The sequence below is a fragment of the Vombatus ursinus genome, unplaced genomic scaffold (assembly GCF_900497805.2).
Source record: "Vombatus ursinus unplaced genomic scaffold, bare-nosed wombat genome assembly UNPS02003292.1, whole genome shotgun sequence".
In the NCBI taxonomy this organism is placed as follows: Eukaryota; Metazoa; Chordata; class Mammalia; order Diprotodontia; family Vombatidae; genus Vombatus; species Vombatus ursinus.
The window spans coordinates 47,066-63,851 of record NW_020943070.1 but is presented as its reverse complement, the minus strand read 5'-3'; the positions used below and the strand labels follow the sequence as shown (position 1 = coordinate 63,851).

At 55.8% G+C, this 16,786-nt stretch overlaps 1 protein-coding gene across 1 annotated transcript; it reads left to right on the top strand.

Annotated features, from left to right (window-relative positions):
* The first annotated feature begins 2,440 nt into the window (after positions 1-2,440).
* On the top strand, positions 2,441-14,846 carry WBP2NL (WBP2 N-terminal like). The gene is given in 7 exon segments (XM_027871013.1): positions 2,441-2,569; positions 11,761-11,869; positions 12,319-12,460; positions 12,708-12,800; positions 12,924-13,076; positions 14,448-14,608; positions 14,610-14,846. Coding segments are annotated over 7 exon segments (885 nt in total). The 5' UTR covers positions 2,441-2,504; the 3' UTR covers positions 14,772-14,846.
* Positions 14,847-16,786: the final 1,940 nt, after the last annotated feature.

The following is a 16,786-nucleotide window of genomic DNA, read 5'->3' as shown; positions in this document are numbered from 1 at the left end:
TGATTCCACAAAGGCTCCATAGGCTTCACCAGACTGCCAGAGGGGTCCAGGAGCCCTGTACCGGCCCAGAGAAGTGAGCACAAAGTACTAGGGGAGGGCTAGCAGTGACAGGCAAAGGGGCCAGGTCAGCTGAACCCTGAAGGAAGGCCAGGCACCCTGTGAGTCAAAAGTGTGGAGGACGGCCTTTGCAACTGTCTTTGTACGAGATTGTAAGGTCCTTGAAAATGGGCCTATGTTGGCATCCCCAGAGCCCGGTCCGTAAGAGGGGTCCTTGGCCCTGGTTGATGAAGGGGTGAGCAGCTTTGAGATGTGGTTCTTGGACCAGGACTGGCCAGTGGCAGAAGGGCAGATGATGGCCCTGTCCTTGGTGCTAGACAGACAGGAAATGCCTGCGTCGACCTTGGGTGGAGCAGGGCAGGGTCCCATAGGTCCAGGCTGTGTTGGAGTGAGGGAAAGGCCTCGAGCACTAGCTCTGCCTTTGCCTTGAGTCTGGGCCTTCCTGGTAAGATGGTGGCTCCTGCAGTCTGGTGCGGTGACCAGAAAGCCTTGAACCTGGAGTCTGAGACTGTCAGACGCTGCCATTGACCACCTGCACACCTTGGGCAAGTCACTTCCCAGGAGAGAACTGGAGAGCTGGAGGGGACTTAGGGACTGCCTCCTCTGACCCCTCCCCCTACAGATCTTGCCGGGAGACCCCGAAGGAGGGGTCCACCACCTCGAAGGACACCGTTCCACACCGGGACAGCTCAAAGCCCTAACATGAAGGAAGCCTAAATCTGCTTCTTTTCAGCTTGTTCTGCTTCTGCTCTCAGGGCCAAGGCAGGGATTGTCACGTGCCTCCCACACTTCTCTCGTCCACAGTAAGCATCGCCAGCTTCTCTGGCCAATTCCCAAATGGCGCCAACCGACGCCAGGTCTCGAGCCAGCTTGGTCATTCCCCTCTGGACACTCTCGGTGTTCTTAAGGTCCTTCCCCAACCCCATGCCCAGAATCCTGTGCAGCATTCACAGTGAGGTCCCCTGAGGGCAGAGGACAGGGACGCTCTCACCTCCTTCTTCCTCCAGCTTGACCCCTCATCATGCAGCCCCCCATCAGCTCTTCTGGCTGCCAAATCACAACTGCTGCTGACCCCAAAGGCACCTGGGGTCCACTGGAACTCCCAGATCGTTTTCAGAACCACCACCTCTAATCAAGGCCTCCCCCATCTTGCACTAGTGAATTTTCATTTCTATTCCCAAAGGCAAGTCTTTATGCGCTTCCTGTTGAAAAGGAAATATTAATACCATACGCCACATTCTAGGCACAAATCTCACAATTTAATTTTATGTTAATCTACTGTCCAAGCTGTTTCTGGATGAGAGAGGAGGGAATGACCCAACACAAACATGGAAAATTATGCAAATTGAGCCAAGCATTTTACATATTTAATAATAGCTAATCTGGATAGAGATGTTTTAATAGTAACAAGCATTTATGTGACACCTACTGCGTACCAGGTGCTTTACCAATACGATCTCATCTGATCCTCGCCACACCCCTGGGAAGAAGACGCTAGGATCCCTGCTTTACAGCTGTTGAATCAGTCGGGCAGGGGTGCAGTGACTTGCCAGGATCCACTCAGCTGGAGAGTGAGTGGATTTCGTTCTAATTACCATAGGTTCTTTATCCTATCACAAAGCCACAGATCTGCAGCTGGAAGAGACCTGAGGCCATCGAATTCAAGCCCCTCATTTTACAGAGGAGGAAACTGAGGCAATGAGTGAAAGGACTTTAAGGGATTACTGAGCTACAAAGTATCTGAGCTGGGATTTGAACCCAGAGCTTTTTGAATCCAAGGCCACCTTACCCCAACCCTCTGGAAAGGAAGGGGGGGGCTGAGAAGGGAATAAGCATTCATTATGGGCCTACTGTGTGCCAGGCATTGTGGTAGTCCCTGCCCTCAAGGGGCTCACAGTCTAATGGGGGAGACAACCAGTGTGTACCTTTGTACAGGATAAACAGTCTCGGAGAGAAGGCCCTATCATTGAGGGGGATTAGGAAGGGTATTATTAGTCCCATTTTACAGATAAGGGCTCTGGAGTCCAGAGAGGCTGCCAGGTTTTTCCGAGGTCACACAGCCAGAGATGAATTCGAACCCACAACTCGACAGTCAGCCGGCCCTGAGGTTAAACCTTCATCTCGCACAAACAGCGAGGGGCGGGGCCCAGGAAAGGTCGCATTCGCTCTCCCTCCCTCCCCATCATTTGCATTGTCTCTCTCGGCCAGTCCCTTTCCCCACCCAGGGGGCGTGTCCGGATCAGACTCCGCCTAGAAGACCCACGTGACGGAGCAGCCTCGCCCTATCGCTTTCTCGCTCTCTCCCCGCGCCTGCGCCATAATCTCTGCGGCCCCGCGAACCCTGCCCCTCGCGGAGCAGACTCCGCCCCCTTCCCCCCTCCCCTTCCCCCCTTCCCTCCTCTCTCCCCGGTCCCTGGCCAGGGTCGGCCCGCCCCGGAAGGGCAAAGATGGCGGTGAACCAGCACCACATAGAAGAACTACGCGGCTGCGCCATCATCCCGCCAGGCGAGAGGTGCGGGGCGGGAGCGAGCGAACGAGAGTGAGGGAACGGGGGGGGGGGGGGAGGCAGGGCCTGTAGGGAGGGAAGAACAGCTTCTGAGCCCGCCCCTCACAGGCGCGTCAACGCGGCAGGCCACACCTCTTCCGCCCATGGAGAGGAGCACGGACCGCGCGCCCCCTCTGGTGGGGACGGGAAGGGGAAGCATTCTGGAGAGGCGGGGGAGAACGCGAGCGCCCCCTCTGGTGGGGAGGGGAAGAGCTGAGTCAGTTGTCACTCAGCAAGCCTTTATTAAGCCCTCACTGTGCACCAGGCTCCGTGCTAATCACGTGCTGGGCATGCTCCAAAAGAGAGGAGTTGGAGACTAAATCAAGGGTTATGGGAAGGGGGGGGTGGCAGTTGTTACTGATCCAAGACATCAAGGAGAGCTTCCTGGAGGAGGCATCATTTGAGGAGGGCTTTTTTGAAGGATGCGAAAGGATACAAGAAGGAGGGGTGTGCTGGAGGGTGCACTTGGGACACTTGGGGAACAGCTGTAAGCCCCAATAATAATAATAGTAATGATAATAATAATAGCAACGACAACAGTGATAACATTTCTGTAGTGCTTTAACGTTTGCAAAGCACTTAGGGACCATCTCATTTTGTCCCCACAAAGCCCTGGGCTACATACAAAGGGGGTCCTGCAAAGCAGGGTAACTCCAGATTGTGGAGGTCAGCAGGGGATGGCTGGGTATGAAGAGTGAGTGAGGAGAGGGGATCCAAGAGAAGCTCAGGGTTACAGTCCTAGGAATGATGGAGGGAGAAGCACTGAGATCAGGGTGAGGGGAGAGATGAGCCGGAACCAGTGTCCCCTTGGCATCCGGAGCTCAAGAGGTCAGAGCTGGAATGTCTGTCTTTGCCTCTCTCAGTTTCCCTGGCTTTCCCCATCCCACCAGCCCCTGGGGCCTTTCTTTCTCAGAGTGCCTTTCCATATACGGACCTAGGGATTAATATGGCTCCTCATTAGACTGTGAGCTCCTTGAGGGCAGGAGACCCCGTTTTGGCTTTTCCTTACATCCCCAGAACTTAGCACAGCGAGTTCCTGGTACACAAAGTGCTTGCTGGCTGGTTGTTGAATGAGATCACCAAGAGACAGAAGACAAGAAGGGCTCAGGACAGAACAAGGGGAGGGGGAGAACCAGGACACTGTGACTTCTGTCGGGAGCAGAGAGGGGTTAAGAGTCTTAGAAGCTTTGTGTAGACCCAGGAGAATCAGGAAGGAAGAAGACCAGACACAAAAATGGAAAGCCTGCCTTTGCCTTTCACCATAGGCTGAGGACACTGACACACTGCCAGCCCTGTGTGTCACTTGTACATGTGTTGGCTAAGGTGAATGAAAAATCAACAAGGTGTTTTAGAAATTCACTGGGGGATTTGCAGCTACAGTCATATATGCCACCTGAGTGGCATCTGGAAGGACCAGCCATCTCCAAACTGGCTCGAATCATGGCCCTCCCATTGTCCCCTTTTTATTATTATTTTGGCTCATCTACCTCCTGGGGATTTGGTTACTTAAAGGTGAACATTTATTGAATGTTCCATCATAAAGGACATTCGTTATATTCATCACACTAAAAAAACTAAAACTTAGCTTAGTCAAACCTCAACCTTAGTCACCTACTAGCTGTGTGACCCTGAACAAGTCACTTAACCTCTGGGGAGGTCTAACTAGATTTGGGAGTATCTCCGCAAAAATAATGCCCTGTCTCCAACATCCTTCACCTGAAGACCTCTGTGGAGGGTTTGGAATCATTAGGCAGAGTTCCCAGACTGACCACAAGCAATGGCCCTTAGCTCCTGGTTCTGCCCTCTGTCCTCAGCTGGCCTCTTCGGCTTGTGAGCCTCTCACACACTTGGCGAGACTCCCCCACCCCATCCTCCTCTTCCCACAGCTCCCATGACACCAGCTCCGCTTGGCTTTTGTCTTCTCCTCAGCTACCCCTTCTCTTCATTAACTTGGGCTTCCCCAGATGGGGCCCGGGTGCCTTTGGTGACTCAGTTATGTGCCTACCTTGAGCTGCAAGCAGGGTGGAGATAGCGCCAGCAGCTAGATGGAGGGGCAGGGACTCCGGCTTGGTCAGGAAGACCCCAGCTCAGATCCTGCCTCAGGCACGTCCCAGCTCTGCCTGCCACTTAACCACACTCAGCCTGCATCTCCACATCTATACCCTGGGGATGATAACAGCACCTGGAAGGAGGATACCTGAGCCGACCTCCCTCAGTAAATGATTCCTAAGAACAGTTCAGGATGACATCATAATGTCCTAAGAGTGGTGGCCACACTCCTTCTGATCTCCGCACTTCTGGTACAGCCTTTGTGGCTTGGGTCTGCCACATTTGTTTGGAGAAAGAACAGCTGAGCGCTTTGGAAGGCAGTGCTGAGGCCTGAGCCTCCCAAGACCCTACCTGGCAGGGCAGCCTCCCAAAGGGACCCGAGACTAGCCACCCCTCTTGTGTACAGGCAAGGCCTTGGTGCCTGAGGGGGCCACCATCAATGGGTGCTGCTTTGCTGGGTTTTTTCTTTATTCTTGGGCGATTCAGATTTACGAGTGGACTGCAGAAACTTCTTTCCCACTGACACAGACTGTGAGGTCATTTAGCCAGACTAGGCGTGAGGTGCTTTGCTCTAGTCATTTGCTATAATACTTAATTAAATCCAAAAGGCATTTATTAAATGCCTGCTGTGTGCATCCATCAGTCGGAACCATCCCAGAGTGGAATGGGAGGAGGTCTTTAAGTCCCCTTGTCAGGCTGGCGGAGAGGGGATTCCTGGGCGGGTTGGGCTGTCCTGCATGGCCTCGGAGATCCCTGCCTGCTGTAAGATTCTGGGGTACCGTGAACAGTGCAAGGCACCCGCACTGGAGGAGGTGCAATCCTTGCCCCAAGGACTCGAGTAAAAATATTGATAACTGTTAGTTATTATTAGTTATTGTTAGTTATCATTCACTCCTTCATGCAGTGAGGCCATCAGACCTCAGTGCTATTTGTACTTTGAGCATCCCGTCCATACCCAAGCCACTCGGACAGAATTTCCCAGATAGCTCCAGTAGGACGTTGTCAGGTGATGAAGCCTGGCCATTTTCACTTGTGATGCTCTGTTTGGGGTCGTATTTGGGCACCGGTTTTGTCTCCCACCCTCTGCCCTCTCTGTCCTGCTGTGAAATCCTTTCCAAGATGGTGCCTGGTGTCTGCTCCCCAGAGCAGGGCTCTACCAAGCCAAGTTGGTTTTTTTTGTTCTAGTCATATGGAAGAGGGATTAGCCTTATTAGCAGGAGAGGAGTTGACCTCAAGAGGACACAGGGCCAGGTCTCTTCTTGGTATTGCTCAAGGCCCTTGGCCACAGAGATAAGCCTCCAGTTAATAAAAATCTGTGACTCACTGAAGACTGACCTTGTCAGTCTTGGTCTCCTCCTTACCCTCAGCTATAAAACAGCAAAAGAAAAAAGAAAAATCCAAGCTGACAAACCCGTGCTGTAGTGATAAGGCTGAGGCCCCTTGGAAATGTGGCGCCCCAGAGGCACAAGGTGGAGAAGATGACCCTCTAATTGGGGCTAAGGAGAGATGGAAAGAGAGAATTCCTGTGGGGAAAGTGGGAGGGGAGCTGAATTTAGCCATTGTGAAGGAAGGTGCTTCAACAGCTGCCAAAGGGGGTGGATTCTTCTCCCTCTTTTCCAGCTTAGCCTGGTGCCTGGCCCAGACCCTTGATGGAGTGGTTGTCTCCTCCAGTTAGAACCGGGAGCTTAGGGACCGCCATCTTTTCCTGGTTGCATCCCCAGCTCTTGGCTTGGGGCCATGCTTGGCCCAGGGTAACTGTTCATCTTTTCATTCACTCATTCACGCCTTCATTCATTTGTGCAGCGAGGCCTCAGACCCCAGTGCTATCTGTGCTTTGGCCATCACATCCATACCCAAGTCACTTTGACTGAATTTCCCAGAAAGATGATGACCCATCCACGTGACATTTTCACTTGCGATGCTCTGTTTCGGGTCATATTTGGGCACTGGTTTAATCTCTCATGTCTCCCCACCTTGGGCACCCCCCTGCCCTGTTGGGCTGCCCTCTGTCCTGCTGGAAATCCTTCCCAAGATGGTGCCTTGGTGCCCACTCACCAGGGCAGGGCCCTGCTGGCCTGGGTTTATTTTGTTTCATTTTAAAGTCATCCATCATGTGGAAGAGGGATTAGCTTTGATCTGCCTGGGCCTGGGGAGGAGAACTGGGCAGATTTAAAAAGGAAAAGACTCTAGCTCCACATTAAGACCTTCTTAACAATGGAGCTGTCTCGGGGGAAAAAATGGCTCTAAGACTCCAGCTTTGAAAGTTCATCCCCCTTTAGCCTTGTGACATCAGCTTCCAGATTTAGCTCCCATGGAGGTGAAGGCTCACATGGATTTGGGGCTGCGTGGGTTACTTCTGAGTGTTTCCCTCCCAGCAAGTCTGTGAAATAAGTACCACAATGCCTATTTTACAGATGAGGACACCGAGGCTAAAGAGGGAAATGACTTGCCCACAGTCTTGTGGCCATTGAAACAAGGTGCTGTGACGCAAACCAAGCTCTCGAGACCCCAGATTCAGTGTTCTTTCCCCCGCACGTGACCTCAGGGTGGAATGTTCCTGCTCTTGGCGGCGAGAGGGAGGGAATTACTCCCTTTGGATGGGCGCTGCCTGTTTTAGGCCCCCTCTGGGACCATTTGCTAGTGGCCTCAAAGAGGTTCTAAAAGGACACGCTCAGGTGGAGCCAGGCCCAGTGTGGATGGAGTGCCCGCCAGCCTGACCTGGAAGGGGCCGTGATGAGGTGGCTGTTGTCATCCCACCTCTGGGGGAGGGACACACCACTCGCTGGTCTGGGCAGGTCCCTGGCCTCGCCTTCCTGTGTCCTCTTCCTGTCTTAGGCAAATGCCGGGGAGAAGCCCTGTGACTCACTGTCAGTCTTGGTCTCCTCCTTACCCTCAGCTATAAAACAGCAAAAGAAAAAAGAAAAATCCAAGCTGACAAACCCGTGCTGTAGTGATAAGGCTGAGGCCCCTTGGAAATGTGGCGCCCCAGAGGCGCCTGGTTGCCCCGACTCCCTCTTTCTCCTCTTCTGGAGGCCGGTTTCCAACCTCATCACTCAACTGAAACTTCTCTGTCCAAAGTGACCAGCAGTCCCCTAACTGCGGCCTCATCAGCCGTCTTCTCTCGGCCTCGGCCTTCTTGACCTCTCTGCCCCTGCTTGGGGCGTTCCCTAAGGCGTTGTCCTAGACACCCTTCTCTTTTCTCTGTTTATCTCACTCATGAGCTTAATGATTACCTCCCTGCAGGTGGCTCAGCCCTGGTCTCTCCCCCTAGCTCCTGTTAAGCATCTCCAACTGCCCAGTGGGTGCTTAAAACTGACTGTCCCTTAGTCGGTCAGTAAGCACTTGTTAAGCACGTGCTATGTACCAAGGACTGTCTAGGACACTAAGCTCCAGGGACACAAACAGTCCTGCTTGTAAGAAGCTCACACATCCTCTGGAGGAGTTAGTCGCAGACATCTCTGTATGAACAAGGGAGATCATCCCAGAGGGATTGTGGATGACCAGGAAGGAGGTTTCTAAGCCTGGGCCCTACCAGGAAGCTCCCTCTCCTATTCTGGCCGCCCAGTGGGTGCTCCCCTCTTCCCGACTGAGTTCTAAGCTCAGTTTGCAGCCTGGAAGTTCTGGGTTCAGATCCCACCTCTGACCCATCCTGGCTGTGTGATCCTGAGTGAGGGCCTCCCCCCTCGTGCTCTGGGCAACCCTCTGAGACACCAGCCCCTGGTAGCTGGCCTCCCTCCCACGGGCGTGCCCCCCTTCCATCCGTTCTCCCTGCGTTCCGACCACCCAGGCGCTAGCTTGGGCAGGTCCCGCCATAGCAGCGCACTCGTTGTTCCTTATTCTCTCTTGTATGTACCTGGTCATGTTGTCGTGCTCCTTTCCCTACTAGAGTGTAAGCTCCTTGAGGGCAAGAACGACTTCACGTCAGTTTATTTTGGAGTCTGTAGGGACTGGCACACAGTAGGTGCACACAGAAGGTGGTGACTCTCCTTAGCATCCAGCTTTGACCACATCCCGCTGCTGCCTGCAGGGTAAAGTCTAAACCCCTTAGCTGGGAAGGGGGACTGGCCCTTTCCAAGTGAGGAAACTCTCCCAGCGCGGGTCAGCCCCTCTTCTGCACCCCGGAGAACCGAGAGGCTAAGGACTTACCCAGGGTCATGCAGCCAGGATGGGCCAGTTCTAACCCTTGCTGGAGTGGAGAGAGCTCTGGACCGAGAGTCAGAAGACCTGGGTTCGAATCCCAGCTCTGCTTCTGACTAGCTGTGTGACCTTCCCCTCCTTGAGCCGCCTCAGTTTCCTCCCTTCCCACTCCTGATCTAGGGCCCCCTCTTTCAGCATTCCCTTACCCACATCTCACAAAGCCTTACAAAGGTCGAGCCGGAGGCTGGCTCCACCCCACCTGCCCGGGACGCCTTCTCACCTCCATCTCGGCCCAGCCAAAGCCTCCCTGGTCCTGCTGACCCTCTGCACCGTGTCTGACACGCGGGACACGTGGTCATCGCACTGTGCTTGGAGCCCGCCGGGGATGGGCCCTGTGCCACCGCCCATTTGGGGTGTGTTTGATCACCGGCAGGGTTCTCCAGACTCCGGAGCCGCCATCCCTGCCCCTCTTTGTGGCTAACAGTCTGGGCCCCTCCCTCTTCCCCACAGCACTCCCTCAGGCCCTCAGTGACAGCTCGCACATCTTCCGACAGGATTCTCGGCCTTTACTGCCTCTCCTCCGGTCTCTCCCTGGCTGGTCGGCGCCTTCCCAGCCCCCAGAACTGAGCATGGAGCCCCGGCATGGGCAGTGACACGGTCCCCTTTCTCGTTCTGGATCCACTGGTGTGGTCCTGAGCACAGCCCAAGGGGACTGTCAGATAAGGAACATCCCCCAGGCCAGGAACTCTTCTGTATCATCTGTTCTCAGAAGGGCGCCGGGGGCCCTAAGAGGGGCTTGAAGCCTGGTCCTGCGGAATCCAGGGCCCGCTCTTAATCTGCTTTGCCACACTGCCCCTGAGCCTAAGGTGGCATGAGATTTGGGCGCTCTGTGGCTGTTCATATCTTACTATCTTGCAGTCCACTGAGACTCCGAGATCTTTTTCACAGGACCTATAGTCTACCCAGGCTTCTCTTTTCTCTGCTTGGTGGAGGACTGTTTTTCAAAGCCCCAGTGTGGGATTTTACATTTATCCTTATTAACTTTCATATTATTAGAGTCATCCCACCTATTGAGTGCCTTTTGGCTGCTAATTCTGTCTTCAAATTGCTCAGTCAGGCAGCGAGCATTTTTATTAAGCACCGACTGTGTGCCAGGTGCTATGTGATCTGCTGTGTTAGTTATCTCTTCCAGGTGTGCGTGACCTGAAAATCTGGTTTTTAAAACAGGTCATTTATGCTTTTAGCTTACTCACCAATAATAACTGTGTTGAACAGCTCAGGGCCAGGGGCAGATCCTTGGGGCCCTCCAACAGAGACCTCTGTCATTAATCACCCCTCTTTGGACCTACCGGTCCCCCTTATGCTGGAATGACCCAATTATACTCCCATCTCTCCTGTATTCAGAAGGATCACGAGAGAAACTTTGCCCAATATTGGCTTAGAAATCAGGCATAGACGGAGATGACCACATTCGGCGATAACCCAGCCCCGTGGCCCGATTACAGAAGGAAACGGGATTATCTGAACACCCCCAACTCACGCAGGCTCCCCCTTCCAGGTCGGCTCCTTTTCTCGCGGCTCACAGACGCTCTTTTTAATAGCAACGTCTAGAATTGTGCCCAGAACCCAAGCGAAGCTCGCCGTTTCTAGTCTCGAGAGTCAGCTGCCCTGTTTGCTTTCCAGAAGATCGGGCCATCGGACCATAGCCAAGCCTGGGAAATGGACATACGTGGTCTTCCCTGGTCTCCGCGTGAAGAAATACCCCCTTCAGTGCTTTCTGCTCTTCTCGTTCAGTCGTTCCAGTCGTGCCCGAGTCTCCGAGACCTCATCTGGGGTTTTCTCGGCAGAGATACTGGAGGGGTTGGCCGTTTCCTTCTCCGGCTCATTTTACAGATGAGGAAACTGAGGCAAACAGGGTGAAGTGACTTGCCCAAGGTCACACAGCTAGGAAGTGTCTGAGGCAGGATTTGAACTCGGGTCTTCCTGACTTCAGGCACTGGGCTCTCTCCACTGCACCACCCAGCCAGAAAATCACAGAAGAAACCCTGACCCAGCATTTCTTGTCTCCTGACACCTCTGCATCTTCGGCCCTGTGGATTCCCCACGCGCAGTTTCTTTGGCTTCCTCCTCCCTCTCTGGTCGTGGGCCCCTCCCGTTGTTCTCCCACGTCCTGTCCCACACACAGGTGCCAGGGCGTTCACTGGGCGGTCTGGCCACCGGGCGTTCTTCATTCCTTTGCCAGATTGTCGGACTGCTCTGTTTTGAGTAATCGTGGTTCTCTGTTATGTCTGACGGTGTGATGTCCTTAACTCAGGCATCTTCTGGCGGCAGGAGCACTGGGAGGGGGCTTCAGCGTGTTCTGGGGGAAAGGCGCTGGATTGGGAGTCAGGGACCTGGCTGGAATTACACCCATTAGACTGTCAGCCGCCCGGGGGCAGGGGTGGTCTTTTGCCTTTCTTTGTGTCTTGGTGCCTGGAGCATAGTAGGTGCTTAATAAATGCGTGTTGACTGTCTCATCTGGCCTCCTTGGCAACTTTCCGTCACTCTGGTGACTGGTCTGCAGTAGAGGGTTGTTTGCAGAAGCGTGCCTGGTCCTTTCTCAAATTCTCCTCACGGCCGTCGTTGGGGTAGCAGTGTGTAGGGTGGGCACAAGGTGCCAGCGAGGGATGGAGAAGCGTTCGGGCTGCATGTGATTGGTCCCGTAGTGGGGGTGGGTGATAACAGCCAGGCAGCCCCAGTGCCTGTGGGCGCCGCTGGGTCCGTGGGGGGCAGCTTCTGCAGTGGGAGATCACAGACACAGGCAAGGATGGGTCGCTATCTGCCACAGGGCAATGAGCATTTGTTGATGAAGCCTTGGGGGGCTAGAAACAATAGGGTGTGCGGTTAAACTGACAAGAGAAAGAGGGCGGTGAGCCCACAGGGAGGGCAGCACAGATGACCTTGCGCCCTCTGACTTCCTCCTCTCCCTGCAGTCTTCTGATGCGCTGTGAAAATGTGGAACTCTCCTTCTCCAACATGTCTCAGCCGTCCCCCCTCTTCAAGAACCCCAAGAAGGGGAAGCTGTACCTCACTCCGTACCGGGTAATGGAGCCCTCAGCTCGGGGCCTTGTCCTTGGGCATCTCTGAGCCTCCCGTGGGGCTGCCCGCCGTGGTAGGTAGGAGGGCTGTCACCGGGGTCCATCCAGTGTCCCCTTCCTTGGGACCGGCTCCTGAGGCCGACGGATTGGATTCCCGTTTTCCAGATGGGGCTTCGGATGCCGAGAGCCAGGGGCTTGTGGGTTCGAGTCTCACCTCTGACCCTGAGCCCTCCTGGCTCCTGGCAAGGTGTGGGGCCCTTGGAGGGGGGAGCCACCTGCCTACGTAAGTGTCCACGTGGGGCGGCGGTAGAGACACGTCTGCTGCTAGCTCCCAGCTTGGCTGCTGGCAGAAGCAGCTTTGTCCTCTCCTCCTCAGTCTCATGGTCCCAGGCACTGTTTCTTACCCAACCTTCCCTCTCCTTCCTTCCTGCCCGCCTCGCACCCGCCTCCTAGGTGATCTTTGTGGCCTCTTACCCTACCAAGGACTCCGTCGTGTCCTTCATGGTTCCCTTCAATCTCATGAGGGACTGCTCAGTCGAGCAGCCCACCTTTGGCGCTAACTACTTGAAAGGAATCATCTCCGCTGCACCGGATGGTGGGTACCACCCTTGGCACGTGAGCCCAGGTGGGGTGCAGCCTCGGGTCCCAGTGGGCATCCCTGAGCCCAAGCCATGTGCCACCCGGGGTCCCAGGGCAGCCTGGCCCCCTCCCCATGCGCCACCCTGTGCCCCTGTGTCCTTCCCCCTCCCCACATGCTGTCCAAGGTCCTGGGTCAGCCCCTTGCCCTCCCCTGCATGTCCATGATGCCAAGCCCATCAGGTCTGTGCTCTTTCACCCACCAGGGGGCTGGGAAGGAGAGGCCACCTTCAGACTGACCTTCCGGAGCGGAGGCGCCATTGAGTTTGGCCGGCTGATGATGTTATGCGCCTCCAATGGTGAGTGGCACCATCCGAGGCGTTCGGAGGCATCCAAAGGCCTGATAAATCCTTGACGGTGGGATAATGGGGGCCGTGGCCCCGCCGTGAGCTTCCCTTGGACCCCCTCCCCTTTCTTTTCAGCTGCTGAAGGGCTCCCACCACCAGTGACGTTTTTTGGCTTCAGCCCCGAGGCCAGCATTTTCTTTGCCGCGAACCTACCAAGGGTCCCGTTGGGCGCCACCCAGCTCATCTATGTGATGCCCAACAACTCCCCCTACATGCCAACCCCCCCAGGTGAGGTGCAGCCTGGGCCAGGGCAGGTGGTGGGGAGGCTGCGGTTTCTCCAGGGAAGGAGCCCAGCCATTAGGCGAGGGGGTCCCCTCATCCATTCCATCTCTGCTGTGCATCCCCCTCGACCCTCCAGGACAAGCGTCTCTCCATGGTCATGCCACTCCATGGTCCGTGTTCCTGTGCCAGTATGGGCTGGCCGCTCCGGAAGGGGCTGGGGTTTGCAGACAGAGATGCAGGCTCCTCCTTTCTGTCATGCATCCCAGTGATGAGCTCACTTGGGCCTCATCTCTGAGGGCCCCTCAGCCCACCAGCATCTCAGATGCCACATGTCAAAAGCTGAGCTCCTTCCCTGCCCTCCCCCCAACCTGCCCTTCCTTCTGGCCTCCCTGCTGTGCACGGGCCCTCCCCTGTGAACCTGGGACCTGTCTGTTCCACACCATCCTCGGAAGCCTGTGGTCCTCTAGGACACCCCCCAAATAACTCTCATCCCAATAGCGGACATGACAGGTCCATAGGCGGGGTACAGGCTGAGCCATTTGGGAAATTCAGGGGCTGAGGGTGGGGGGAACGGGGCAGGAGGAGGAATGGGGAGCGTGGGTTTGGGTTCATATCCTGGCTTTCCCTCTTGCTACCTGTGTGCCCAGTGGCAGGCCCCCCTCCCCAGCCCCAGCCCCTGTAGCAGGAGGAGGCTGGACGAGGGCCCTGGTGTTCTCTGATCCTGGACCCCTCGGGGTCAGTCCCTCGAATACGGCCGTGCCACACCTCGCATCCCTCCCCACCCGTGTCCACAGCTTCTTTACCTCCTGCCTGGGTGATATTTATCGTGGAAGAGTCCCTCCCCACTGCCGCTCCGTCCCTCCAAGCCCCCCGCCTCTCGCTTCTGCAGAGATCTGGCCACCCTCAGAGCCCTTGTCTGCTCCAAAGCCTGCAGTGAAGCCCCACTACCTGCTGAGTAAAGGGCCATGTTCTGGGCCCCTTTTCCAGATATGTCTGCTCTGTCCCCCTCCCCCCAGGCTGGGCCCAGCCAGCCTGCTGCTGCCTTAGCCCTTAGTACCCTCCCTGTTTTCCCACCTCCTCGCCTTTTCCTACTCCGTTGCGTGTGCCTGAAACCCCATCTCTCTTCTGTCCCCAGCTTCAGCCGGCCTCCCTGCCACCTTTTAGCACGCATCCTCTGTGACGCATCCCCTGATTCTGCTGAGTCAGTAGGCTTGCCCCCCTCTTGGGTACTTAGCACCTGTGTCCCTTTGGATACTGGTGTTTGGGCGATGAGGTTGGCAGGTCCCAGAGGGCTGGGTGGGGGTCTCCCCCAAGCCAGCACGGTGCTGGGCGCCATGTGAGTCGCACGTAACGCGTTGTTTCTCCTCTGTTGTCTAGGGTATCAGATGGCCACTACCTCAGCCGCTGGGGTTGGGATTCCTCTCCCTGGATTTGGACCCCCTCCCCCTGGGTACGGACCACCTCCCCATGGCCTTATCCCCCCTCCTCCTGGATATGTCCCTGGATACGTGCACCTTCCCGCTGGATATGGAGCCCCTCCTCCTGAATACAGAGCCCCGGCACTTTCCAGTGCAGGGCAGCCTCCCGCCCAGGTCACAAACACTGACCCTTCCGGCCCCCAAGCCCCTACCAGCAAATCAGAACCCAGAAACTCAGGTAAGAGAAAGGCATTTAGACAGATGGGCCCAAAGGCTTGTCTAGCCGAAGCGGGGTTGTGCGTGGGAAAGGAGAGCCTGACCACGGGGAAGGGGGCCTTGTAAGCCTGGGACTAGGCTTCACCAGGAAACTGCCTCTGACCAGCTGCAAGTGACTTTGGGGCTTGGCTTTGAAGGCCGACGTTTGGGTGGGCGAGGAGGGGCTGCCCTTCTGGGCTTCATCCGGCTCCTTGCTCTGGCCACAAGGAGGCTGAAGCCGGGCCTTGAGGGGCTGGACCCGGGGCGCTGGAGGCCCCTCCCCTCCACCCTGACTGTCTGTGCCCCGAGGGCAGTCACAGGTCAGTCAGATACTCCAGTTGCTTCTTCACAGACCAGGACAGGTCCGAAAAGGAAGGCTGTCCTCAAGGAGCTTGTCGGAGAGCTAGCAGACCCGAGGCCAGAGGGTGACCCCATGGGGGACTGCCAGGGACCTGCCTGGGCGCCAGCTTAGAGCCCCTGACCCTGGGGCGAGATCAGCCATTGGAGAGAAAAGGCAGGCATGGTGTGGGATGGGGGGAGCACCCACCCTTCACAGGAGTTCAGCTTTATCCTAGAGGACCCAGGATTCCCCGGAGACACGAGGTCCCACGCGTTGATTAGGAAGCCCCCGGGGCAGGCAGACACGCCCCAAGGCAAAGATGACAGGCTGAGCATCCCAAGGGGGCTTTTCTCATGAGGAGCCACCATGGGGAGGCCAAGCAGAAAGCTGCCGGGACCCTTCCCTTAAATCCAAAGGGGCTCAGCTGATGGGAGAGGCGAGGGGGGAAGGGAAATGGTAGAGCTGCCCTCTTCACAAGGAGAGACCTTCCCTTCCCTTTCCCCCGTGCAAACGTGTCAGGAACAGGTAGGGCAGGAACCCGGAACAAGAGATTGGATCACCCACCCAAAGGGAGGCCCAGGTCGTCAAAGGGGAATCCAAGCATCAAATCTTGTACTTGGGTACAAAAGATCAGCTTCGCAAGTGTAAGATGGGGGTGGTCTGGATAGACAGCAGATGTTCTGAGAAAGATCTTAGTGGAACACAAACTCAATACAGGTCTGCAGTTGTGATGCAGCAGCCAAAACAGGTAATGAGACCTTGGGATCCAGTTTCCAGGTGTAGGGAGGGGAGAGTTACCCTCCTACTCTCCTCTGCCTTCTTCTGAAGTGACGTTGTGTTCAGTTCTGGGCACCAAGGTTTAAGATGGACGTTGATAAGTTAGAGAATGTCCAGAGGAGGACAACCAGGGTGGTGAAAGGCCTGGAATGCCATGACAGTTGTGTGTGTGTGTGTGTGTGTTGGATTTTGTAAGAATCATCTGGCCCTGCCACCTCATTTTATAGAGGGAGAAACTGGGGCTCAGGGGAGTGAATGACTTGCCCAGGGTCACACAGGTAGTAAAGATCAGAGGCTGAATTTGAATCTGCTTGCTGTGGCTCTAGGGTTCTTCCCATTGCCCCACATTGCTTCCTGTAGGAGGCTGAGGTAAAGGAACAGGACCTGTTTATCCTGACTCAGAGAGGACATGAGAGCTGCTTCTGAGCATGTGTGGGCAGTTGTGTGGGAGCAGTGAGCGAAGGTTTGGCTGGGCCTACCTTGGGGCTGGGAGCACGTGCCAAGGGCTGGCCTCTGAGCTCCCCTCCCACTCTCAGTTTTGGGGGCTGTGGGCAGGGGGACAAGTCTCTCAGACAGTCCTGGACGCCGCGAGGACAGTCTGCTCAGTCTCTTCATCAGAGGCTGATAATTTGTGACCTGATGACAGATGGGGCCCTGTGTCTGTCACAGAGCATCGTGGAGGCAAAGGCCCAGGTGCCAGCCTCACCTCTGACCAGCTGTGGGGGTGCTGAGCCCCGTTTGCGCCTCCGTAAAGTGAGGCCAGACCAGTCACGTTTGTGTCACCTGCCTCGCAGTTTTGTGAGTCAGAGGCTGTGCTGGGTAAGCCTGGGGCCCTAGAGTAGCAGGAGAGCCTCCTCAGCCCAAAGGACATGGTCTGGCTCCCGCTTCCCCAGGAATTCTGGGAACTGAGGATTGAGGACAGCGGA